The 26,143-nt window shown below is 43.7% G+C and overlaps 1 protein-coding gene across 1 annotated transcript in view; it reads left to right on the top strand.

Annotated features, from left to right (window-relative positions):
• LOC309567011 (fer-1-like protein 4) overlaps positions 1-26,143 on the top strand; it is a 243,812-nt gene that overhangs the window by 98,891 nt on the left and 118,778 nt on the right. The window contains exons 11-17 of the mRNA XM_082272328.1: positions 3,774-3,858; positions 3,985-4,144; positions 15,685-15,868; positions 21,243-21,429; positions 22,824-23,206; positions 24,219-24,327; positions 24,738-24,951. Coding sequence (XP_082128454.1) covers positions 3,774-3,858; positions 3,985-4,144; positions 15,685-15,868; positions 21,243-21,429; positions 22,824-23,206; positions 24,219-24,327; positions 24,738-24,951 — 1,322 coding nt within the window. The remainder of the gene's footprint in view (positions 1-3,773; positions 3,859-3,984; positions 4,145-15,684; positions 15,869-21,242; positions 21,430-22,823; positions 23,207-24,218; positions 24,328-24,737; positions 24,952-26,143) is intronic.

Below are 26,143 nucleotides of genomic sequence, written 5' to 3'. Positions count from 1 at the left end.
TTCATACTGCCACCCGTAGAGAAAACTGATGAGTATGAGGAGGTGGAGCGTCTTCTTCTGAGGTCTTTAGAAAGGACATTTTCTAAAGGTTATATTTATATAAAATAATAAAATAATGGATGTGGGGGCCTTTTGTTGGGCGTGATTTTTTTTGTGGGGGGGGGGGCAGCATTTCATTCTTGGACCCAGGCAGCACAATGTCTTGGGCCAGCCCTGATCACAGATTGGCTTAGGTTCACAACAACAACTTGAAGGATGTTCCCATCCACCTTTGTGTGTTTTATAACCTCCTATTGCATAATTCTTAATGTTAAATAAATACCATTTCAGCAGGAAGGGCAGACACCACTCATAATTGGCACAGCAGAAGTGCAAAATGGGAGGGAACTCAGGGGGCTTGGGGGCTGGGGACTTGGGGGGGGGTGTTCATTCATACAGCGAATCTGAACGTCACCTAGGCACTGAACTGGTGCCAGGAAGGGTGATGCTTGTGACTATTTGTGAAAAACTATGTACAGTAGATGTAGACTATGTACAGTAATTGTTTTCTACTGCCTGTTGTCTCATACTGCACAAACTAAATGAATCAATAAACACATCCTGTATATTACATACCAGTGCCATACAGAATCATTAGGGATGAAGGTACAGGTTTGGTACTATCATGTTTGCTTTATGGTCTGTCCAAGAAAACTGTACTGTTCTACAACAATCCAGTTTTAAAGCATCCCCTGGGCACTTTAATTAAAATGTTCCTGTTTTTCAGTGTTGCCTTTAAAGATGCATACCCTTTGGCATTTTTTAAAGCTTTTTTTGCATTGGTGCTTGACCCCCATGGCATTGCCCAACTTCACACAACTTGTTTTGACAGGAGTTTGTTTATTGGTCCTAAAAACAGCCAGAACAACTTACTAACAAGGTTCTCCCCCTCCTGTAGATTTCAATGGCGTTTGCCGCTATATTTGGGTTTTGTGAATTTTGCTGAACCCTTTGATAACTGAAACCAGGTAGATTCCCTTATCATAGCTTAGCATGTCAATTTCAGCACCTCTTATGCTGGTCAGAAACATTTTAAAGCTGACGTTTATTCCTATTTTACGCCTTCCTTGGTTTCTCCTTTCCCCCCTCATCAACATGCTTATGTTAATGAAATTATAAAAAAAAAAAAAAAAAAAAGTTTTGTGTTTTCATTTAATGCCTTAGATTAGACCCAGTGATATCATCACTAGGGCTCTAGGCAATGCAGGCAGACCATGGATGGTGAATGGGCTGGCAGGGTGCTGTACATAGGTTCCTAAAAGTATGAAGCTATGGTAATGCCTACATGGGATTTAGAGCCTCTATGACTGAAAGAATTTAATTCCGATGAATGAAAGGGGTGGGCCATGGACAGTGAGGCTGGTGAGGAACGAGCTAGATGATGCTGGATGTTGGGCTCTGACTTCTAATGCACATTGTGTGAAGCCCGCAGTATGTCCTAAAATCAGAGTAAGCAATTTTAATATAGGAGAGAGACAGAAGGTAAGGCTTCAGTTCAGCTTTGATTTTCTAAATAAGTTCTACCATCTTTTGATTGAAAAACAATGCAACCTGCCATTAACAATCCAAAATAGGTATTCCACCGCTCCAGGCTGGTCCACTCTAAACTTGCCACCCGATCTTCACCAACAGGAGGTGCTGGTCCGGTTCACAGCTGAAGCAAGTAGAAGGTAGAGATGGATGACCACACACTACCATACAGAAAATCCCTAAATTTTATTGTGAAAGAGAGCAGATAAAAACATGATCACAGCTCCACAAAGACAGGGGTAAACACTGCCGTGTTTCACTCTATAGATCGCTTAGTTGTAAGGTTATCTGTGGTTTTTCACAATAAAGTTTCAGTATCTTCTGTATGGTAGTGTTGGGTCATCCTTCAATCTTCCACTAACAGATTCTCTCAAAATGCTAAAACCATCATAGCAGTTTGTTGTGGGTTTTCTTGATGGAATTTGTTTGAAAGCTGGGTAATTTTGCAACAAAATTGCATATCATGCAGCCTGCATTGAAAATGCTTCTGTGATTGATATGTGGGCCACTTCCTCTGGCCCTGTACTGGCTTCCTATTTGCCACTAAAAGTGACGGTTGTCCGTCGTGGGCAACTGAAAGATACAAGGTGCAGGATGGTTGTCCTCCCGGGGCAACTGGAAAATACAAGGTGTAGGATGGTTGTCCTCCTGGGAAACTGGAAGATACAAGGTGTAGGATGATTGTCCTCCTTGGAAAACTGGAAACTACAGGGTGTAGGATGATTGTCCTCCTTGGGAAACTGGAAATACAAGGCGTTGGATGGTTTTCCTCCCTGGGCAACTGGAAGATACAAGGTGTAGGATGGTTGTCCTCCCTGGGCAACTGCAAGATACAAGGTGTAGGATGGTTGTCTTCCCTGGGCAACTGCAAGATACAAGGTGTAGAATGGTTGTCCTCCCTGGGCAACTAAAGGATACAAGGTGAAGAATGGTTGTCCTCCTTGGAAAACTGGAAATACAAGGTGTAGGATGGTTGTCCTCACTGGGAAACTGGAAGATACAAGGTGTAGGATGGTTGTCCGCTTTGGGAAACTGGAAATACAAGGCGTAGGATAGTTTTCCTCCTTGGGAAACTGGAAACTACAATATGTAGGATGATTGTCCTCCTTGGGAAACTGGAAATACAAGGCGTAGGATGGTTTTCCTCCCAGGGCACCTGGAAGATACAAGGTGTAGGATGGTTGTCCTCCCTGGGCAACTGCAAGATACAAGGTGTAGGATGGTTGTCCTCCCTGGGAAACTGGAAGATACAAGGTGTAGGATGGTTGTCCGCTTTGGGTAACTGGAAATACAAGGCGTAGGATAGTTTTCCTCCTTGGGAAACTGGAAACTACAATATGTAGGATGGTTGTCCTCCCTGGGAAACTGGAAGATACAAGGTGTAGGATGGTTGTCCACTTTGGGAAACTGGAAATACAAGGCGTAGGATAGTTTTCCTCCTTGGGAAACTGGAAACTACAATATGTAGGATGATTGTCCTCCTTGGGAAACTGGAAATACAAGGCGTAGGATGGTTTTCCTCCCAGGGCAACTGGAAGATACAAGGTGTAGGATTGTTGTCCTCCCTGGGCAACTGAAAGATACAAGGTGTAGGATGGTTGTCCTCCCTAGGCAACTGAAAGATACAAGGTGTAGGATGATTGTCTCCTCTGGAAAAGTGGAAAATACAAGGTGTAGGATGGTTGTCCTCCCTGGGCAACTGGAAGATGCAAGGTGTAGAATGGTTGTCCTTTCTGGGCAACTGCAAGATACAAGGTGTAGGATGGTTGTCCTCCTTGGGCAACAGGACGATAGGAGGATTAGGAGGAGGCAGAAAAAACATAAATTGAAGAAGATCATTGTTTGTATAATAGGGCAGTTTTGGGGATATGCTGTGTTTTAGAAGATAAAGAAAGCACTCAAACAGCCATAAAACCATTTCCATGGACAAGCTTTTTATCTGTGATTTAGGTCAGTGAAAATCTGTACATTGCAAAAAAAAAAAAAAAAAAAAAACTCTGATTGTTGGATCTTTAAAAAATACTTAAATACCTACATTAATTTGTCAAAAACCCATGTAAAGCGCCTATAAAAGTACCTGCGTACATAACATGCAGATGTGAACCAGACCTAATACATGACATGTGTCTAGTGATATATTTCTTTATACTGCAAGAAATAGCAGAATCTGAATCCTCTACATTACGGTGTTTGTCTTTTCCCAGGTTGTTCATACCAAGGCAATACCTATTTTTGGAACACACATTGGATCATTTAAAATAGATGTTGGAACTGTCTATAACCAACAAGGTACAATAACAGTAACTAAAATAATGTATTTTAAGAAACACAAAGTCCTTTTTGAAAAAATAGTTTTTTAAACATTTCCCAACTATAATAATATGGCCCATACTCAATCTGTTTTTTTTCTTCCAGATCACAGATTTCTGCAGAAATGGGCAGTGATTACTGATCCTAAAGATACCCGGGCGGGTATAAAAGGGTTTGTGAAATGCAATATGTCTGTAGTAACGAAGGGAGACCCAATGACTGCTCCTCCGTCAACCACAAGCAGCCAAAATGATGACATTGAAAAGTAAGTTTGAAATTTCTAACTGTAGTCCTAATTCACCACATCCCTTCCACCATCATAAATCGCAATAAACTGTACTCACCCACTGGTAGGTAAATGTTCTTTGCACACACCATGCTTTAGAATTCCATTAGTAGAGTGTTCGATGATATAATTCCCTTTTTAACTCTCATGTCTAAATAATCAGTCCACAAAAAAACAATGTTTTGATTCCAAGTGAACACTGGTGGCTTGAGTCAACCATTATCTTTTATCTGAAGACACTAGAAGATCTTACAACCTAGGCCCCTCAAACCACAGGTCCATGAAACACTCAGTAGTGCAAATACATACCATAGTCATTAATTTAAAAGAAATTATTCTGAGATTTGTTGGCATTCAGGAAACCTGCCAATTATATTTAATGTCTGTAATGGTTGTGCACATTGGGCCCATGAAAAGCTGTATGTGACATCCATTTTGTTCATGTCTCAGCTCATCTCAGCCATGTTGTCATGTGAATTGCATAGGTACAGTGACCTTTTCCTTTCTCCCCCTCCCTTCTCCAGTTCATGCAATACACAGCTGTTAGCCATACCAGAACTTTCTTATTAGATCCTTCAGAGGAAAAAATCCAGACCCTTTCGTGCCTATTACCCAAATCCACATTTCTGTCTGAAAACCCTAATAAAAGTGTGTGACTTAGCTGATTCAGTGACTAGAAGGTTAACAGACATTCGGTCATAAATACCTTAGTTGAAATACCTAGAATTAACATATCCATCTCTTGGTAGAATCCATCATCCCGGCATATTTCTTCACTCATGAAACCATAATAGCACAGCCAGAAAATAGATATATTTACCTCCTTCAGTTAATTTTTAGCGTCTTGGGTCCAAACACAGCTACCATAGAAGTACTGGCCCGGTCAATTCATCTCCTAGATGAACTGGGCATCTGAAACCTGTCAAGTTTATCTTCATTTCAAAGTTAAATTCAGGCTGGACAACAATCTGCATGTTAGCAGAATGTGCCCGGTGGGTATTCAGAGATATGAATACCTAAAGAAAACTGTATTTAGGGCATAGTCATAAACATTGTGACATCACAGAAACCACTCCTCAGATGCTTAATTAGTCAGATGACGTCTGTCAACACCCCTTTCATACCAGAGAGAAAGGGAACATCAAAGCCTGGAACACCTAACAGGACTTGTGAGAGCCACAGTACTGTTTTTGCTTATTCGCTGGACTCCGCTAAAACCAGGATTTGCAAGTATTCTTTTTTTCAACTCATTTTTTTTTTTTCATTCTGACCTTTTCATTATTAAACCCTATTTTGAAAAGTGTTAAAATGGTCTCTAAGGCTTTTAAAATGAAAAGAATCCCTGTCTCTTGAAGAGCATTATTGTGTATGATAAATCTCTGAACATACCTGTCTGTGGTGACAGAAGTTTGTTTTTCATAATTATTCTTGCTAATGTTGTGAAGGGTGGATAGGCCCAAAAGCTATCTGGTGGCAGTTTGGAGTTTAGAGGGTTAATTGCTGAATTAACTAAACGCAGTGACAATCGCTTTCAGGCTGCTGGCACCTAGATTGTCGACCGCGAGTTGGAAAGTCTTTGTGCAGGGGGCAGCTAAGAGCAGCATTGTTACGTAAGTGACAGCGCAGTGTGAGATTGGCCAGTTTTTTTGTCACGAGTTGGTGAGAAGGGCAGGGGTTTGATACCGCCTTAATGTCAATTACAGGAGGAATAAGGTCTCCTCATGCTTTACCCGAGGAGTATCAAGACTCCTTGTGCGTTCTCTGTTGAATGAAATATGACATAAGAAATTGAGACTAAAGAACAAGAGAAAGCATTGCAGAGGCTCTTAATACACAACATAATAGTTAATTAATTCCACAGGAATCTACCCACAACTAAAATGTCAGATTTGGGTGGACTGAGCTCTCATTAATAAGACCTTTGCCTATGACAATTAACATTCTGATGTAGCAGCCCCCTAGATAGGCTGCTAGAATGTCAGGCAAATTTAGTTATTTTTGGCTCCTCTGTAATCACTGGAGCAGCTATTGAATTATTTGGGCTGTTCTAGATCTCACAGGTTGCAGGTTTGACTGTTTCTCTTGACTGTTGCTTTTTGTAAGTTTCCAGACAAAAGAGGTTGGAGAATCAAACGGGCAGCTTGAAAATTTCTTGTGCTTCAGCCAATTCCTGGAAGCAGGTGGCTGGTGAGAATATAAATAGTCTGACACCTGGTGCAGCCAGGTTCCTCTCCTGCTCGAGACGTTCCACAGCTTTAGGGGCTGTGGCCCCTCTTGAGGTGGTTTGACTAGAGTTTTGCTGATGTTAATAGAGGTCCCAGCTGTGGCAGAGCTGGGGGCCTATTCCTAAGTATCTTTGGAGCCAGCTAAGGTACTTCACCTAAGGATCTGGTCTGGAGAGTTTACAGAGGAGTGCCTGGTGGAAGACAGAAAGTGTATAGCTTCCCAGTGGCATTGTATTACCTCTCCTTTACTGAAGTGTCCGGTGGAAGCTGGAAGTATGTAGCGCAATTTTCCTGAGACAGAGATGTGCGGTGGAAACTGGGAAGTGTTCAGATGTTCTGTGTGTCAGGGTGCCCGGGAACCAGACCACAAGGCAATGCAGGTAAAATAAAGCAGTTTTTTGGAGAAAACAGCGATAATCACACTGCAAGAGTAAGGAAGAGAGAGCAGGAACAAGCCAAGGTCAAGTCCAGGAGCGGGTAGTCATCTAAGCCGGGGTCGGGTCCAGAAGAGGGTAGTATACCGATGCCGGGTCATCTGCCAATGCTGGGTCATCAGCTGATGACGGGTCGCGAGCCAGGAGAGTCATCAGCCAAGGCAGGTCATACATGGAGGAACACAGAGAACAGAAGACTACTAGCAGAGATGCACCTTGGGGCACAAACACAAGGGCAAGGCTTGCAACCCAACAGATGATAGATATAGTCAGGTTTGCAGCATCATCAATGTGCGATGCCCAGGCAGCAGGAAGTGATGATGAAATCAGAGTCTATAAGAGGCAGAAGTCTGCACATGTCCATGATTGCTGCCAACAGTAAGGCAAGGTAAGACCTTGACAGTACCCTCCTCTCAATAGCCCCTCCTCTGCGGAGCAAAAATTGGTTTCGGGGGAAAGCGAGCATGAAAAGCACGGAGAAGGGCAGGAGGATGAACATCAGCGGAGGGAACCCAGGAGCGCTCCTGAGAACCATAACCCTTCCAGGGCACCAGGTATTGAACCTGACCTCAGAACAGATGAGAATCCAAGATGATGCTAACCTCATACTGCTTATAATTGCCCACAGGAATGGGACAACGGCAGTTAAACGAAGAAGTATAGCTATTGCAAACCAGTGGCTTTAAAAGTGACACGTGAAAGACATTGGAGATACGCATGCCAGGAGGAAGATCAAGGGCATAGACCCCGGGTTCACCTTACGGAGGATGCGAAAAGGCCCAGCAAAACGGTGGGCCAGTTTTGGAGTGGGCACCCTGAGGTTGAGATTACGGGTCGACAACCACACCCTCTCCCCGACCTGGTATGAAGGAGTAGATACATGTCTCCGGTCTGCCTGGAGCTTCTGACGCTGTGTAGAGACCCATAAAGACTCTTGAATCTGCACCCAAGAGGAACGGAGGGCACGAAGATGATCCCCCACAACAGGGATGTCCTGTGGAATGACTTGGGCAACACAGCGGGTTGGAACCCATAATTGGCCATGAATGGAAACATTCTGGAAGACGAGTTGATGACAGAGTTCCTGACAAACTCTGCCTAGGGCAGCAGTTCAACCCAATTGTCCTGATGGTCAGATATAAAGCAGCAGTGAAATTGCTCCAGAGCTTGGTTGAAACACTCAGCGGCACCATTGGACTGTGGATGGTAGGCCGAGGAGAATGAGAGTTGAATACTTAACTGGGAGCAAAAAGCGCGCCAGAACCTGGAGACAAACTGGCTCCCACGGTCCAAGACAATCTCCTTAGGCAACCCATGTAAACGGAAGACCTCCCTGGCAAACACCCCCAGGAAAGCTCCCGAGCGGTAGGCAGCCGCTTAAATGGAACACAGAGGCACATTTTGGAGGACCACCATGAGGATATCCATGTAACCTCGAGACTTTGGAAGTTCCATAATAAAATCCATGGCCAGGTGAGACCAGGGGAATTGGATGCAGTAGGCCCAAGGGAAGGTGAAGAGGAGATTTGATATTGCGCAGACTGAACAAGCAGCCGCATATGCCGCAACATCAGTGCGGAGAGATGGCCACCAGAACTGACGGGAAATAGCTCAGAACTTCTGGTTCTTACCAGGATGATCGTCAGTCTTGGAATTGTGGTATGTGCGCAATAGTCTGATGCGCAACCCCTCAGGTACAAAACATTTGCCAGCAGGTCTCTCTGTGGAAGCATCAGGTTGGGCAGCCAATATCTGTTCCCCAAGAGGAGAGGTTAGATTGCTGTGGATGGCAGCCAGGATATAATCCTAAAGTATGACCGGTGTCGGCAGGGAGTCCTCCCTGAACAACTCAGAAAACAGGCGAGATAAGACATCATCTTTAACATTCTTGAAGCCAGGCAAATAGGAGACCACATAGTTAAAACGAGAAAGAATAAGGCCCATCTGGCCAGATGGGGTGTGAGCCTCTTGGCCTCCGAGAGATAAGTCAGATTCTTATGATCGGTGAAAATGAGAACTGGAACCAGAGAACCTTCGAGCAAGTGTCTCCGTTCTTTGAGAGCCAGGATAATGGCCAAGAGCTCTCTGTCTTCAATCTTATAGATGCATTCAGCTGGAGACAGCTTCTTGGAGTAGAACCCACAAGGAAGTAAGGGTCCATCAGGTGTCTGACGCTGAGACAGCAGGGCGCCTACTCCCATCTCAGACGCATTCCACCTCTAGGACAAAGGGCAAACCAGGATTGGGATGAGACAGAATGGGAGCCGAAGCGAAAGCAGACTCGAGGGCCTCGAAAGCTTGGATGGCAGCAGGCGTCAAATTGTGGGAATCGCTCCCTTCTTGGTCAGATCGGAGATAGGTCTGGCCAAAGAAGAAAAGTTCCTGATAAATTTCCGATAGTAGACAGCAGGTGCATTGCACAAGCCAAAGAGCATCACCAGAGATTCATAATGACCGGTTCTGGAATCACACGCGGTCTTCCACTCATCGGCCTCCTTGATCCTTTTGAGATTATATGTGGCCCTTAGGTCAAGCTTGGTAAAGACCGTTGCTCCCTTGAGGCGGTCAAACAATTCAGTAATCAACAGAACCGGGTATGCATTCTTGACTTTTTCTTTACGAAGAAAAAACCGGCACCCGCTGGAGAAAAGGACTCTCGAATGTGCCCCAGAGCAAGAGCATCCGCAACTTACTCCTCCATGGCCTTATTCTCCGCAACTGAAAGAGGATAAACCCTGCCACAAGGGGGAATGGCACCAGGTTGCAAGTCTATGGCATAATTGTACAGACGAGGAGGAAGAGTACCAGCATGCACCTTGTCAAATACATCTTGATACTCATGATATTCAGTAGGCAACACTGAATCCGAGGAGGTACAATGTAAATTAACAGGCCCATGGATACAAACAGCGCCACGCTGTGGACACCAAGAGAGGATCTCAACCTACTGCCAATCAAAGGTTGGATTGTGTTTCAGAAGCCAAGGGTAACCCAAAACAAAGGAGTTGGGTGGGGACAATATAACCTGGAAACAGGTCGACTCCCTGTGAACAGCCCCTATCGCCATATCAACCGGAAAAGTCTTGTGGGTTAACCTGTGCTGGTTGCTGGGGTCTGTAATCAATTGCCTCGATAACTAGCGGAGAAACACAAGGCTGCAAGGGTATGGAATTCGCAGCAGCAAACCTACTGTCAATAAAGTAACCGCCAGTACCAGGGTCTACCAACGCCTAAGTACCCACCGAACACACTGCCCAGGAGAGGACAACTGTGATTAGCAGTTTATCTTTATGGGAAACTGGGGACGAGGAAATTCCACCTAAGACCTGCCCCCAACAGGACTTTAGGTTCGAGCATTTCCCGGACGGGTAGGACAAGATTTCAGGAAATGCCCACCAAGGCTGCAATACAGGCACTGGCCCTCCTTCCTCCTAAAGGCCCGCTCAGCCTCAGAAAGGCGAGTGAACCCCTGCTGCATGGATTCACAGCCAGATGCACCATCCCCAGAAGGCATGGGAGGTGAGGGAGGAATGGGTGGGAAAGAAAACATAGGCGCTCCTTAAACGATGGTTCCTACCTGAGCCTGGTATCAATCAAAATCAGGAAAGAAATGAGAATCTCAAGCTCGTCAGGGAGATCCTTGGCCACAATCTCGTCTTTCAATGCATTGGAGAGACCATGAGAGAAGACAGCCACCAGAGCCTCATTATTCCAGCCCACCGCTGCTGCCAGGGTACAAAATTCGATGGCACACTCGGCAACAGTTTGTATACCCTGATAAATGGACAGAAACAGCTTAGCAGCAGAGACAGAGCGAGCAGGCACATTCAATACCCTAGGAAAGGAGGCAACAAAACTTGGGTAATGGAGTATCACAGCATTATCGTTCTCCCATAAGGGATTTGCCCACGCCAAGGCCTTGTCCGAGAGCAATGAGATTAGGAAACCCACCTTGGACCTGTCAGAGAGAAACACCTGAGGAACCATCTCAAAATAAAGGCCCACTTGGTTTAGGAAGCCACGACACTGGGTCGTCTGCCAATGCTGGGTCATCAGCCGATGTCGGGTCGAGAGCCAGAAGAATCGTCAGCCAAGCCAGGTCATACACGGAGGAACACAGAGAACAGAAGACTGCTGGCAGAGATGCACCTTGGGGCACAAACATAAGGGCAAGAATTGCAACCCAACAGGTGGTAGATATAGTCAGGTGTGCAGCATCATCAATGTGCGATGCCCAGGCAGCAGGGAGTGATGATGCAATCAGAGTTTAGAAGCAAAGATAGGGGTCTGTTTGTGTACAAGGGGGGACAGAGATATGTGACTGTATTTACAGATGTGTGATTGTGGGGGAGCTGACATATATACCAGTGTGAGTGAGGCTGTCAAGGTGCCAGGAAACCAGACCACACGGGAATGCAGGTAAAATGAAGCAGTTTATTGGAGGAACAACAATAATAAAAATCGCACAGCAACAGTGAGGAAATGAGAGTAGGAACAAGCTGGGGTCAAGTCCAGGAGTGGGTAGTACTCCAAGACGGGGGTCGTATCCAGAAGAGACCAAAAGACTGCTAGCAGAGATGCACTTTGGAGCACAAACACAAGGGCAATGAATACAACCCGGCAGGTGATTGATATAGTCAGGTGTATGACATCATCAATGTGAGATGCCCAGGCAGCAGGAAGTGATTATGCAATTAGAGTCTATAAGAGGCAGCAGTCTGCACATGTCCAAGATGTCTGCCAACAGGAGGGCAAGATAAGACCTTGACAGGGGCTGACATATATACAAGTGTGAGGGGGGCTGAGTGCGTACAAGTGTGAGGGGGATCAGTGAGTGTGTACAGGTGTGAGGGGGGCTGATTGTGAACAGGTGTGAGAGGGGGGCTGATTGTGAACAGGTGTGAGGGGGGCTGATTGGGTACGGTGTGAGGGGGGCTGAGTCTGTATGGGTTTGAGGGGGGCTGAGTGTGTACAGGTGTGAGGGGGGGCTGAGTGCATACAGGTGTGAGGGGGGCTGAGTGCCTACAGGTGTGAGGGGGGGGTTGAGTGTGTACAGGTTAAAGGGAAGACTGAGTGTGTACAGGTGTGAGGGGGGCTGAGTGCATACTGTTGCAGAGTGCGATCACTGGGTGCAGCAGAGTCTATTCAGATCAGACATTGTGGAGTAACAGGAACTGGCTTCTTTATTGGAACATAGCCACAGATAGCAAAGATGTCACTTTCTCATGGTGAGGAAAACACCGACTGGAAAAGATGACCAACAAGTTCAGTACAGTGTACAGGAAATTACAACACATCATAGAAAATGCATAGCATATCACTGAGCATTAGCGACATCTAGTGTCCTATTTGTGAACTGCAGTTAATCGGCTAAGCTTTAAAGTTGTTGTATCTCCAAAACATACAAGTGTAGGGGAGGAGCTGAGTGCGTATAAGTGAGGCGTGCTGAGTCTGTATGGTGTGAGTGGTGCTGAGTGCGTACAGGTGTGAATGGGGGCTGAGTGCATATGAGTGTGAGGGGGCTGAGTTTGTACGGGTGTGAGGGGGCCTGATGCGTACAAGTGTGAGGGAGGCTGAGTGCGTACAAGTGTGAGGCATGCTGAGCCTGTACAGGTATGAGGGGGCTAAGTGTGTACAGGTATGAGGGGGCTGAGTGCATACAGGTGGGAGGGGGCTGAGTGCATACAGGTGGGAGGGAGGGCTGAGTGCATATAGGTGTGAGAGGGCTGATGCATACAGGTATGAGGGGGCTGAGTGCATACATGTGGGAGGGGGGGCTGAGTGCATACTGGTGTAAAGGGGGGTGAGTGTGTTCAGGTATGAGGGGGCTGACTGCGTACAGATTGGAGGGGGGGCTGAGTGCATACAGGTGTGAGGAGGGCTGATTTGGATAGCCAGCCCATGAGGAGGCCCTGTGGAATGTTGGTGGTCAGGGGCCCAGGCCTAAAGCCGTGTAAGGGGCCCAAAAATGTTTGATGGCTGCCCATCCATAGGATGTTGTTCCAGATCCAGAACTGTGAAGGCTTTTTTTAGATGTTGTTTGGCAAACTCTAATCTGGCCTTCCTGTTTTTGAGGCTCACCAATGGTTTAAATCTTGTGGGGAATATTCTGTATTCACTCTGGTGAAGTCTTCTGTTGATTGTTGACTTAGACACACATACACCTACCTCCTGGAGAGTGTTCTTGATCTGGCCAACTGTTGTGAAGGGTGTTTTCTTCACCAGGGAAAGAATTCTTCGGTCATCCACCACAGTTATTTTCTGTGGTCTTCTGGGTCTTTTGGTGTTGCTGAGCTCACCAGGGAGTTTGTTTTTTTTTTTAAGGATGTTCCAAACAGTTGATTTGGCTACACCTAATGTTTTTGCTATCTCTCTGATGGGTTTGTTTTTTTTTTTTTTTCAGCCTAATGATGGCTTGCTTCACTGATAGTGACAGCTCTTTAGGTCTCATATTGAGAGTTGACATCAACAGATTCCAAATGCAAATAGCACACTTGAAATGAACTCTGGACCTTTTATCTGCTCCTTGTAAATGGGATAATGAGGGAATAACACACACTTGGCCATGGAACAGCTGAGCAGCCAATTGTCCCATTACTTTTGGTCCCTTAAAAAGTGGTAGGCACATATACAAACTGTTGTAATTCCTACACCTTTCACCTGTTTTGGATGTAAATACCCTCAAATTAAAGCTGAACGTCTGCAGTTAAAGCACATATTGTTTGTTTCATTTCAAATCCATTATTGAGCCAAAAAGATTAGAATTGTGTCAATGTCCCAATATTTATGGACCTGACTGTAATTTGTATGCAAACCAATTTATCACCGCCAATCCAAATTCGTCCCTTGCCAGACCATTCGGCTGGAAACCTATAACGGTTTCTGAATTTAAGCACAGATTTAGGCGTGACACCCGTAATTATTGTCCCGACTGTCCTGACCGACCTGGTCTTTGCCACGGTGACTATTTCCGTCGTTACCACACACTAGTGGATTATTAGTACTGTATAGGGTACAGCACGGCACCGTCTAGGGCACACTTATACAGAGTCTCAAAAGATGTTCAATGGCTATCGTCATTTTGAGAGACCCTAAGCTGGAACGTTAACGTTGATGAAAAAAAAAAGTGTAAAAAAAAAAATTCATTACAAAATAAATTACAAAAAAAAGTTACAAAAAAAAATTACAAAAAAAAACATAAAATAAAAAAGCCAGAAATATTTTTCGTTTGAGTTATTTTTCTGTTCTTTCTCTGCTCTTCTACTTCTACTCTTCCTACTTTTACTGTTTTTCATTGGTAACCATTTTTTACTTTTCAGGTACCAATGTAATGTTTTATGTTTACTGTTCAGTTTGCCTTGCAGGTACACTCATCAGCTGCCACACTGATTTATATATATTCTGACACAAACAGCGTTTATGCTCAATATATATGGAAATCTCTGATGTCAGCGCTGTAGGCGCTGATTTTACCACCACAGTTAAAAAAAAAATAGGTATACATGGCGTTGGTCACGTATACCCATCATTAGAAAGTGGGTTGGATGTTTTGGGCGGCTAATGATGGGCTACACCTTTTCTGGCAGATATTTCTTCATCCACATCAATCCACATCAATCGATGTGGATGAAGGAATCTGTTTTCTCTTTCTCTTTCTCTTTTTTTCGTTCAGCTCACAGGCTGCATGAAAAAAAAAAACCTACAATATATGCCAAACAAGGACCAGCAATGTACTGGTACGTTGCTGGACTTTGAGTGGTTATACCAGGATGATGCCTGTAGATTTAGGCATCATCTTGGTATTGTTTTTTACAGCCAGTGGTCGGCTTACATGTAAAAGTGATCCTAGCGGACAATTAGCCGCTAGACTGCATTTACAAGCAGTGCGAGGGCATTTTTTCTTGGGCTCTCCTGTCCCACCGGTTAACCCAAGAGTGCAGCTGGTGGTTCCATTATCTGACTATAATGCTGATTGGAGACAAGAATGGCTTGTAGACGCTATAACTTTTGCGCAAACCAATAAAAATACGCTCATTGAGAATTTTTTTGCCATAAACATGTGGCTAAATACATTTTGGCTAGACTGCATTTACAAGCAGTGCGAGGGGACTCACCCCTCCCGCCGCCTTCCGCATTTTTTCTTGGGCTCTCCTGTCCCACCGGTTAACCCGAGAGTGCAGCTGGTGGTTCCATTATCTGACTATAATGCTGATTGGAGAAAAGAATGGCTTGTAGACGCTATAACTTTTGCGCAAACCAATAAAAATACGCTCATTGAGAATTTTTTGCCATAAACATGTGGCTAAATACATTTTGGCCTAAATATATGACAAAAATTTACTATATTGAATATGTTTTAACAGTCAAAGTAGAAAAGTAGTAAAAAATAAAAAGTGCAAAGGTCTGATCAAATACCACCAAAAGAAAGCTCTGCTTGTGGTGAAAAAAAGGACGTACATTTCGTTTGGGTACATCATTGTATGACGGCGCAATTGTCAGTTAAAGTCACGCAGTGCCAAGTTGAAAAAAGTGGCCTGGTCATTAAGCAGCAAAATCTTCCGGTCTTAAAGTGGTAAAAAGTCAACAGCTACACTTTTTGTAGCTGCTTGACTTTTAATAAACACAAAAATGAGTGGAACCCCGCTTTAAGAGTTAGTCTGGTAAGCTGCTGGCTGAACAAATTGGATAATAAAGTATTTGCTATTAATCTGAATAAAAAAAAGTAAAGTTAATTACAAAGCACTATGCCTTCCCCCTTACAATTGAAAAATGGTTATTTTTTTACAGTTATGTGTGCAACCATGCCCTCCACAGGTCCAGTCTTCAGGATTCTATAACGTCATCATTTTGTTTGTTGTAGGAACTTATTGCTCCCCAAAAAGATTCCAGCCGAGAGGCCATGGTCAAGAATCAGTGTTAAAATCTATAAAGCTGAAGGGTTACCCAGCATGAGTGAAGGCATCATGGGAAGCTTCTCTAAGATCATGGGGGACAAGAAGGTTTTCATTGATCCATATGTACAGGTTATATTTGCTGGTCAGCAGGTATGGTCCAATATCTTTACTAAAGATCAGTCTAGATGTATACCTCTTAGCAACTCTTATTTATTGTATTTATTTTTGTAGCACCACTCTATAGCAAAGAATATTCTAGCGCATAGATGAGCTCCCATACATGGTGAAGCTGGGCATAAACATTACTAACTGATTGCCCAATCTCTGTGCAATCTCCATTAGATCTACCAAAACCATGTTATGCAAGGCCCTACCTATACAACCCATTCAATCTGTGTTCATTTAGGTCAGCCCCTGTACTACATAGTTTATTGGTAGATCTAAAGGAGGTTGCACAATCAAATTGTGTTATGTGTGGCCAGCTTAAAGTGGAGCTCCAGCTGCTTTTTGGTTTATTAACCGGTTGCCGACCGCCGCACGACTATATACTGCGGCGGTCAGCCCCGGCCAGGCAGAGTGATGTATCGGTACGTCACTTGCCTGTCACTTCCTTGTGAGCCAATAACGGGCGGCACGCGCCCACGGAGGCGCGCGCCCGCCATGGCTCGTTCACAGGGAAGTTAGTGCGTGTGACCGATGGACCCGATGTCCGCCGGTCACTCGCCGATCGTCGGTACAGAGGGAGAAAGTCAGGCGGCTGATGTAAACAAGCCGCCTGTCATTCTCCCCTGTGTAGAAACAGTGTTCAGACAGTTCTACTATGTAGGACCGTTGATCACTGTTCCTACACTAGTAGCCACAGCCAATCACAGTAGAAAGCACGCCCCTAGGGACACACTTAACCCCTCCCTCCCCAACAAAGTTAACCCCTTCCCTGCCAGTATCATTTTGCAGTAACAGTGCATATGTATAGCACTGATTACTGCAGTAATGTCACTGGTAACCCCAAAAGTGTCAAAAATGTCAGTCAAGGGTCCGATCTGTCCGCCGCAATGTCGCAGTACCGCAAAAAAATCGCAGATCGCCGCCATTACGCGTTAAAAAAAAAAAAAAAAAATGACAGAAATCTTTTCCTTAGTTAGTAAACGCAATAACTTTTGCGCAAACCAATCAAAATACGCTTTTTGCGATTTTTTTTACCAAACTTAGGTAGCAGAAAACAAATTGGCCAAAAATGTTAAAAAAATTTTGATTTTTACATTTTTTTTGGGGGGAATTTCATATAAAATAATGTGAAAAATATTGTTATTTTTGCAAAATTTACGCTCTTTTTTTGTTTATAGCGCAATAAGTGAAAATCGCACAGGTGATCAAATACCACCAAAAGAAAGCTCTGTTTGTGGGAAAAAAAGGACGTCAAATTTGTTTAGGTACAGCGTCACACGACCACGCAATTGTCCGTTAAAGTCACGCAGTAAAAAAATCGCAAAAAAAACCCTGGTCTTTAAGCAGCCAAATCCTCTGGGGCTTAAGTGGTTAAAAGTCAGCAGCTACAAAAACTGTAGCTGCTGACTTTTAGTAAACACACACTCTCCTGTCCCACGATCCAGGGATATGATCACCCGGGCTGCCCCTTTCCACAGGCTTCTCTCCCTGGCGCTGGCATTAAAACTATGGGCACCCAGCTGTAACAGATTGCAGCTTCACAGCCGGGTGCCCACTGCGCATGCATGAGTTATCCTGCGCGTTGTGAATCGTCCTGCAGCCTTTTGGGACCTGTGATGTTTCCCAGAAGACTGCAGGAAGAGACGGGGAAGAGGAGAATTTCTGGTCAAAACCAGGTGTCATTTGTAGAAGAGGAAAGGGTATGGAGGCTTACAGCTGAGCTTCCCCTTGTGGGATGGAGCTCCACTTTTATACAGACTTATTCTGTAGAGCCAGTTTAGTCAGAAGCTGGCCATTTGCTTTATCAAGATTTTGGATTGTGAAAGGAAACTCCCTTTAACACAGGCCAAACATGCAGTATAAACTGCATAGGGACAAGGTCCCTACTCACCATTGAAACCAGAATGGTGACATTGCAATGCAATAGTGCTACTTAGCCACACTTCCCACAGCCCCATGTTGTGACAGTAATTTCTATACTTCTGTTTCAATTTTTTTGCACACTCCTGTTAAAAAAAAACTACAGTAAGTATCTCTTCCATGAAGAGATGGTTTTTGCAGATCGGTAAGTGCATATTTTGGTGTGTTTTAACTCTTGATGGCATCAAAATGGGTGGTACAGGATTTAAAAGCCAATAGGCACTATAAGACTAGAGGCAATTTTTTGTTTTTTCATTTTGGATTTTTCTTGCCATCTATATCCCACATTTACCTTCACTTCCTGTGCCAACAGGAAGTGAGAGGCAATCACTGCAAATTTAAGGGAATCCATCTCCACTCTTTCCAAAAATTGCCTTTAGTTGTACTATATAGTAGAATTATGGCTTCCCATTAGTAAAAAATTACTGTGTTACTAAACCCACAACAGTAAAATCAGTGTGTTTATGCAGTAAAGCATGCTTGTTATATGCACTGTTAAACCTAAGGGGTTAATCCTCTGCATTAAAAGGCTGTATGGTCCTGTCTCCTCTGATCCTTCCCTCCTTCTACTGTCCCCTGATAATTTCCTGATAATAGAGTCTATGGAGTCAGGCTGCACATACTCAGTTTGCTGTGTATTGCTAGAGAGGTTTTTTTTTTTGATCAGCACAGGGCCAATCAGCACTGTCCAGACAGAGAGTCAGGGGTACTGCAGTCTCATAGGACAGTCAGAAAACTCCTCCTACAAGCTTTAACCAGTGCTTGGCTGGACGCTGATAGAAGTCCCAAGAATGCTCTAACTGCTGATGAGAAAAATTATTTAGCAGTTTATATTTACTAAAACTTTTGCATTTCCATGTTCTGTGTACTGTGGGAGAGCAGATATAGTTGTAGCACTGCTCCCGTAGGGACTGCTGGTTACTGACTCTGCAGGCTCCCCTGGTTAACAACACGTGGTTATAAGTAGATACAGTTCCTAAATCCCTCCTTGCTCCTGTTGGCTCTTCACAGCAATAAACAATCTAGGGGTATTGGGTTTTTTTTTTGTTTATTTTGTAATTGGGGTAGGAGAAGGGAATAGTGGGATACTCCAATTTAACTATTCACAATATCTGAGGACTTCTATCTTCACAACTTTGCTGGTAGATATGGAACAGCCAGGCTGTTAAGTCATCCTGCCACTTTAGATGAATGGGGATAAGTCTCTTGTTTTCTTTACACTCTCTCTCTTACAAGACGACTAGATGAACAATATCTCATCTTCAGGATATTCTCCCTAGCATCCTCTTTCTGCTGACATCCATTCACTGACTATCCTATGAGGAGGGGTGGCCCCTCTCAGGTTAGGCCTCTTGACACGAGTTCCTGTACTCACGATACTGCAGAAACAGGATCTCCAGTGTCTCCCCTCTCAGCCAGCTTCCCTGGACCTCTGGGTTCAGCTCCTGCCAACCATGCTCCGGTCCTCAGAATGACCTCCTGAGACCGCATGGCAGCTGCCCCCTCCCTCCGGGACTCCGCTCTGCAACGAAAGACCCCTAACACATGTGCTCCTGGCTTTTATACAGTGTCCCAACATGCACCGAGGCAGCCTATTATAAATATATATATTCAAACGAATATATTCCTCGCGCCTAGGAGTGCCTAGTTAAACGAGTGGATACACTAATAAATATGAAATATTAATAAAATTATAATGAGTATAAAAGCAGCTGCTATAAAGTGCGAAGTGATTGAATGAAAAACCCCAAACTAAATGGGATAATATAGCGCTTGCTGGTAGGAACAGGAGCAAGTAGGGATAAAATTACAATTAAAAAAGCTAATATCATAAATATCTAAAATCTATACCCTTAAAAAATATGCACAGTGAGAAAATATATAAATATATAGCAATATAAGTAATGTGCCAAGTGAAGTCCAAAATAGTTCATAGGTGACTCAGTGATAAATAGTCCAAAAGAGTGCCAGAAAAAGGTGCAAGTGCTTGGTGCTGGATCCTCCAATGGTCCAGGAAATCCAATCATAAAGGTGACTTCAAGAAAAGATAAGGTGTAAACTCACCAGATATGGTGGGTCTCAACTGCCTTAAGACAAAGAGACCAATAGTGCTTTATGACCCTCCAGGTCAGAGAAATGGTCCCCAGCTCCCCAACACCAGCGGCCCCACCAACTTTGTCCAATGCAGCCACGCTGTCCTCCTGCTGCTCCCTGTCAGCTGCTGAGTCAGTCGTCTGCCTCCTTGGTCATTTCTCTGACCTGGAGGGTCATAAAGCACTATTGGTCTCTTTGTCGTTAGGCAGTTGAGACCCACCATATCTGGTGAGTTTACACCTTATCTTTTCTTGAAGTCACCTTTATGATTGGATTTCCTGGACCGTCGGAGGATCCAGCACCAAGCACTTGCACCTTTTTCTGGCACTCTTTTGGACTATTTATCACTGAGTCACCTATGAACTATTTTGGACTTAACTTGGCACATTACTTATATTGCTATATATTTATATATTTTCTCACTGTGCATATTTTTTAAGGGTATAGATTTTAGATATTTATGATATTAGCTTTTTAAATTGTAATTTTATCCCTACTTGCTCCTGTTCCTACCAGCAAGCGCTATATTATCCCATTTAGTTTGGGGTTTTTCATTCAATCACCGAGGCAGCCTGCCTTCTGCCAATTATCAGGACTGTATCAAAAGCCTATGCACCCATTCGTCCGGTTTCCTCCCACTATCCAACATGCCTCCCTATTGGACCAGCGTGAAACACTCCCTAGACTGAATGAATTACATACTGAGCACAATGAGCAGACCTTACTAACGGATCCTGCTCTCTGGTAGGCAGAGAACAATATAAATGTATCTGCAGCCACTCTAGTAAGCAGACAGAGCTCAAAACTGTACTTTCTCACTAGCACCTTCCTAGGAGGGTGCTACACTGTGAATGCAGGGTCCTGGGTTTAGTAACACTTTAAGTGTACTTACAATTTTTTCTTAGTCACCCTGCAAGGTACGACAAATACCTGTTAATCCTGCCATTGAAGTCCACCTAATGCAGTTCATCTGATGTCGTGGCAACAATGCTGTCCTGCTCCTAAATTCAGAGCAGAGTTACCACTCATGTAGACTGCCCCTGCTTGTGCTACCTTGGAATGAGAAAATATTGCAGAAAATGTTGAGCTGCAGTGAGAGTGTGAGACAAAATTGGAGAAGGATTTGTCTCAGTAAGGGAAGGAAACGTTTTTTATTACATTTTGAGACTTGTGCATCTCATAGTAACTGGATTTAATGCTTGTTTGGACTGTTATATAGGAGCCTTTAGTTGTATGTTGTACAGATTGATAATCTTGTCTAAATCATTTTTCAGTTTAGGTGGTATTTTAAAATAGTTTTTGCAGCCAGCTGCCGAACAATCCTGCTAACCTCTTTGTTATTTAGGGAGAAACCTCCGTGGAAAGTGACACCAACATCCCAGAATGGAATGAGCAGATCAGTTTCATTGAACTTTTCCCTCCTCTTGCTCGGAAGATAAAAATTCAGGTCCTGGATGATGCTCACATTGGGGATGTGGCTCTGGCCACTCATTTTATTGATCTGCAGCAGATATCTGACCCAAACAAAAATGGTGAGACAAATACTTCACAATCACAATAATGGCACTGTTAGGCTACGGTGCTAAATGTATACATGGCTACAAAGTTGGTGAGGTTGAAAAAAGACACCAGTCCATCCAGTTCAGCCTATGATGTGTGTGTATGTGCTTATGTCAATAGTACATCGTATACCCCTGTGTGTTGTGGTCATTAAAGTGCCCATCTGTTAGTTTTTTTAAACTATCGACGCTCCCTGCTGATACCACTGCTGTCCCAGTTACGGTTAAACTGCTTCTCTTCCAATTTCAGTGAATGAGGGCATGTCTTTTTAAATTCCCTTTCACTAAAAAGTTTTTTTCCCTATGCTAGGGTCACCAGTATGGTATTTGCACATTGATATCATATCTTCTCTCAAGCATCACCTCTCCAGAGAGAATAAGCTAATAACATGCTTGTAGTCTTTCCCCATAGCTGAGGTCCTCCAGTCCCTTTATTAGCTTTGTTTCCCTTCTCTGGACTCTCTCTAGTTTCAGGATATCCTTCCTGAGGACCGGTGCCCAGAACTGGACGGCATACTCAAGATGCAGCTGGACCAGAGTCTTGCAGAGTGGGAGAATTATATAATGTATAAATATGAACTTCAATTTCTTTGGATCTAGACTGGCAAGCTAATTAAAATAGATAGGGCATGTCTTTTTTTTTCACATAACTGTGTATATAAATCACTAACATTACAAAACATCGAAATAACAACCAATGTTTGCTGAGATTGTGATCCACAACTCACCAAAAGGTGATTTTCAGATTATGCTGTAGCTAAGCAACTGCATTTAATCACATGGACTTTACTTTGTATTTCTGGCATAGGCAGCAGACCTATTACCACATAGGAATGAATCAGCCTTGAGCACCTTCAGTTTGGGCATCCATAGTCTCGCTAAACTTTTCTCAGCCATATCCCAAAGGACCCTTTTGAAATAGTTTTCAGATTCTAGGGAATCATCCACCTATATTGGAGGTCAGTAGGAGAAGGAACCCCTTACAAAGAGGTTTACTAGAAAGAATGCTAGTTACATTGATGGTCAATGGGAACCAATGCCCCTTACAAAGAATTGATGATCAGTGTCAGTGGTTGCTTACCTGAAAGAGGAGAAACACACCCCTGATCTCATATCACCCTGCTCTACAGAGTGATGTCAGAGCTTGAACTATGCAGGCACATTCAGATCAGAAATCAATTTGCAGCTAGCAACCCCTGGAGAAACCTCAGTGTTCCAAGGAATACTGGAAAAAGACTGGTCCAGTCACCTTAAAACAGCCAAGGAAAATGTCTCACACTAGTAATACAGAAGCCTTGTTTTTATAGTATATAGAGGTATTCCTCCTAGACTACAAGCCTTCTAATTTTTCATCTCTTTGTCCTTAGCTGGCTTTAACCCAACTTTTGGCCCAGCCTGGATCAATCTGTATGGGTCTCCTCAAAACTACACACTGAGAGATGTCCATCGGGATCTGAATGAAGGTCTTGGCGAGGGAATCTTCTACCGAGGTCGGATCTTGGTCGCTGTAACGCTAGAATTATTCTCTAATAATAATGTTCAGGAAAAGAAGCCCTTGCAAGCCCTCAAAAATGCCTTCAGTAAGCTCAAGCTGAAGAAGAAAAGCAAAAAGGCACAGGAGAAGGAGAAAGCAATTGCTGCAGCATCTGCTGCAGCAGCGGAGGGTGCTGAAGGAGATGAGGATTCAGAGAGCAAGGAACAACCAACTGCCGTCACTGTGGAGGTGGATGATATCCTGCCCCTGCCAGAGGTACTCAGAAGACAAAGGAGGATTTATGTTGTATTGCTTGTCTCCTTAGCAAACTCATTGTTCTAATCTGAACACCAGGACTGTGCAATGTTTAGGTCTATGGACATAACGACTATTGTAATTCATAACGAATTGGAAAAGGTTCTGTAGGTTGAATGCATTTATAAATGCTATGAACATGCAGTTTTTTTTTATACTATCTGCTATCAAAGGGTCGGTCCAAACAAACCTTATATTTCAGCTTTTGGGTGAGTGTTGAAGGGTTAGCTTGAGAGCTTCCAGAACTCTGGTAGTGAGATCCCTTTGCTTGGGTTCACAGGTCCACACCCATTATGAAAATGGTCCGACCCTTTCTGCTACGTACTGTATATGCCATGAAGAATGCAAGTGGGTGGGGTACTGACCTAGGGATGGTGTCTTACAATATCCAGTGCCATCTTAAGAGCATTAAAGGGCCCCAGGCAATGCAGTGCACTGGGGCCCTGCCTACACAAACACCCATGAGAATAAAAATGCAAATTATCGATAAGGCAATATTTATTGGTACAGCAGTGCCAGCTTCCAAGTTTGGCGGCTGGGTCCGGTGAACACACTCATAGACGGGAGTCAGACCTGACTGTCATGTGTGTGCCTGTTCCTGTGGAGGCAGACAGGCATTCCTGCAGTTGTGGGCTCCCCCTCCATGGTCCAAGTGGCCTAACAGCAGCGCAGGGCCAACAGGCGCTTGCCACCTGCTAAGTTCAGCGGCAGGATGCACACGGGAATCAGGACTAATGCTTGGCTGGGGCTGGGTCGCTGGGCAGGTGGGGCCCCCCCGTGCAAGTGGGGCCCCCGGGCAACTGCCCAGCGTGCCCATTCGTTAAGATGGCCCTGACAATATCAAGTTGTAATAAGAAGCATGTTCTGATAGCAGCATATGCATACCAAAAGCCTACCAGAAGTGCCACCGACACAGTATTAACAAAGTCTCCTAAGCCACCTGTATTTGATATTTTTCCTTCTTTTCACACAGGCTGCTTTAGGAGTAAAGGAGGAGTTCCTTTTGTTTGGAACGCTATTTGAGGTCACAATGATGGACCCCAGTATTGGAACCAAACCTGTCAAATTTGAAATTTCTATAGGTGAGTATTATTAGTTTTCTGATATCTCTAAAAAAAAGTTCTGAGATTCGGTATTTAAAGGGTATGTATAGTCTGCATGTATATACGTATTTAACAAATATTATTTTTATTCTTTATGTTAACATGTTTAGTCAGGTAAAAAAAAGAAAGTGCGTACAATACAAGGCTAGTACTCCAAGTTCTAAGAAGAACTATCTACTATGCTATGAATAGCGAGAATGATCTGTATATTGAACAGATCTGAATAGCAGAATATTAGATTACACACCACCCAGCACTGACTTTGCATATCCATTATCATGGAAGCACCCTGTGGTAAATGCTTATTTGTTCTCCTAGAATTCTATGCAAATAATGAAGAATGTGGTGTAAACTATCTGTTTATAAATTAAAGATTCTCTATTGCACAGGTAACTATGGTAAAATGGCTGAAATAGTCACTGCTAAATCTTCTAAAAAGAAGGAAAAATTGGATACAGTACCAGAGGAACGTCAGGGTCTACTGGACACCGGCTCAGAGGATGAACTCAGTATAGATCTTGAGGAGGAAGTGACTTTAAAAATGGACCAACATGGCAAATCAGTGACACCTGGAAGGAGACCTCAGCGCACAGAACCAGACGAGTAATATATCACAAAGATTGCAATAAGTCCCAAGTCTATGGTTATTAACTGCTGCAGTTTTGCAGCAAAGGTCAGAGCTTAGGAGAGTAAAATGCCCTCTTTGGGCTCATTCATATGGGCACTGCAGCAAACATAAGCGATGCTGGCTTCTTAGTAGGCGTTTGTGTGTATACACATTGATGCTTACATTATAATTAATAATACAAGCATTTCTGAGCTTTACCGAAGCGCAAATTATGTAGTGAAATGGCACCCAAAATATATACAGTACATATAGCTATACTGTATATACCATGTTCACAACAGACACAACATTAACCAGATCAACTTAAACTTTATAGTGTTACTAAACCCAGGAGCCTGCATTCACTATATCTGGTCTCCTATAGTACACAGAACATGGAAATGCAATTATTTTAGTAAATATAAACTGCTAAATACCTTTTCTCATCAGCAGTTAGAGCAGTCATATTTAAATGCCCACTCTATGTTGCTGAGCTGCAATTTTTAGGTGGGGCTTTGTGTGGCTTGAGTGTGGACACAGGGGGCCCCATGATCTCTGATTGCCCAGGGGCCCCATGAGTTGTCAGTCCACCCCTGCTCTCTAGCAATACACACCAAACTGAGCATGAGCAGCCTGAGTCCATAGACTCTGCATTATCAGGATATTATCAGGGGACACTGGAAGAAGGGGAAGATCAGAGAAGACAGGATCAAACAGCCTTTTTACACAATACTTAGGTTCCACAGTGAGTATGACCAGCATGCTTTACTGCATATACACACTGATATAACTGTTGTGGGTTTAGTAACAATTTAAGTTCTGAATGTTCTGTAAGCTCTCCAAATCTCTCCAAGTGCTCTCTTGGTATGCTGTTCAAAACACCATCAAATTCAAAACTGCACCTGAAGTTTGGAAGCGGAGTGCTGAATCAGAGAGTTAAAAGCATCTCATTGGAGAGATTTGGAGTGCTTATAGACCTTTTATAGCTTTAAAGCTAAGTTCACCTTTTTTTCCAGAAAATATCCTTTGCAGCCAAGTGGACCCAGTAGATATAAAAAAAACCTGCACAACCCTGTAAAATGATCATCATTTTAAAAAATGTTTTACCCATTTTGCCATTTTTCACAGAAACCAGGCTAACAAAAAACTCCTTGTTAGCAACCCCTAAATCCTGACTTTTTGCTAGGA

Source organism: Pelophylax lessonae, assembly GCF_965119305.1.
Source record: "Pelophylax lessonae genome assembly, chromosome: 11".
NCBI classification, from domain to species: domain Eukaryota; kingdom Metazoa; phylum Chordata; class Amphibia; order Anura; family Ranidae; genus Pelophylax; species Pelophylax lessonae.
Note: the sequence above shows the minus strand (reverse complement) of the source record. Positions and strands in the feature narration are given on the sequence as shown.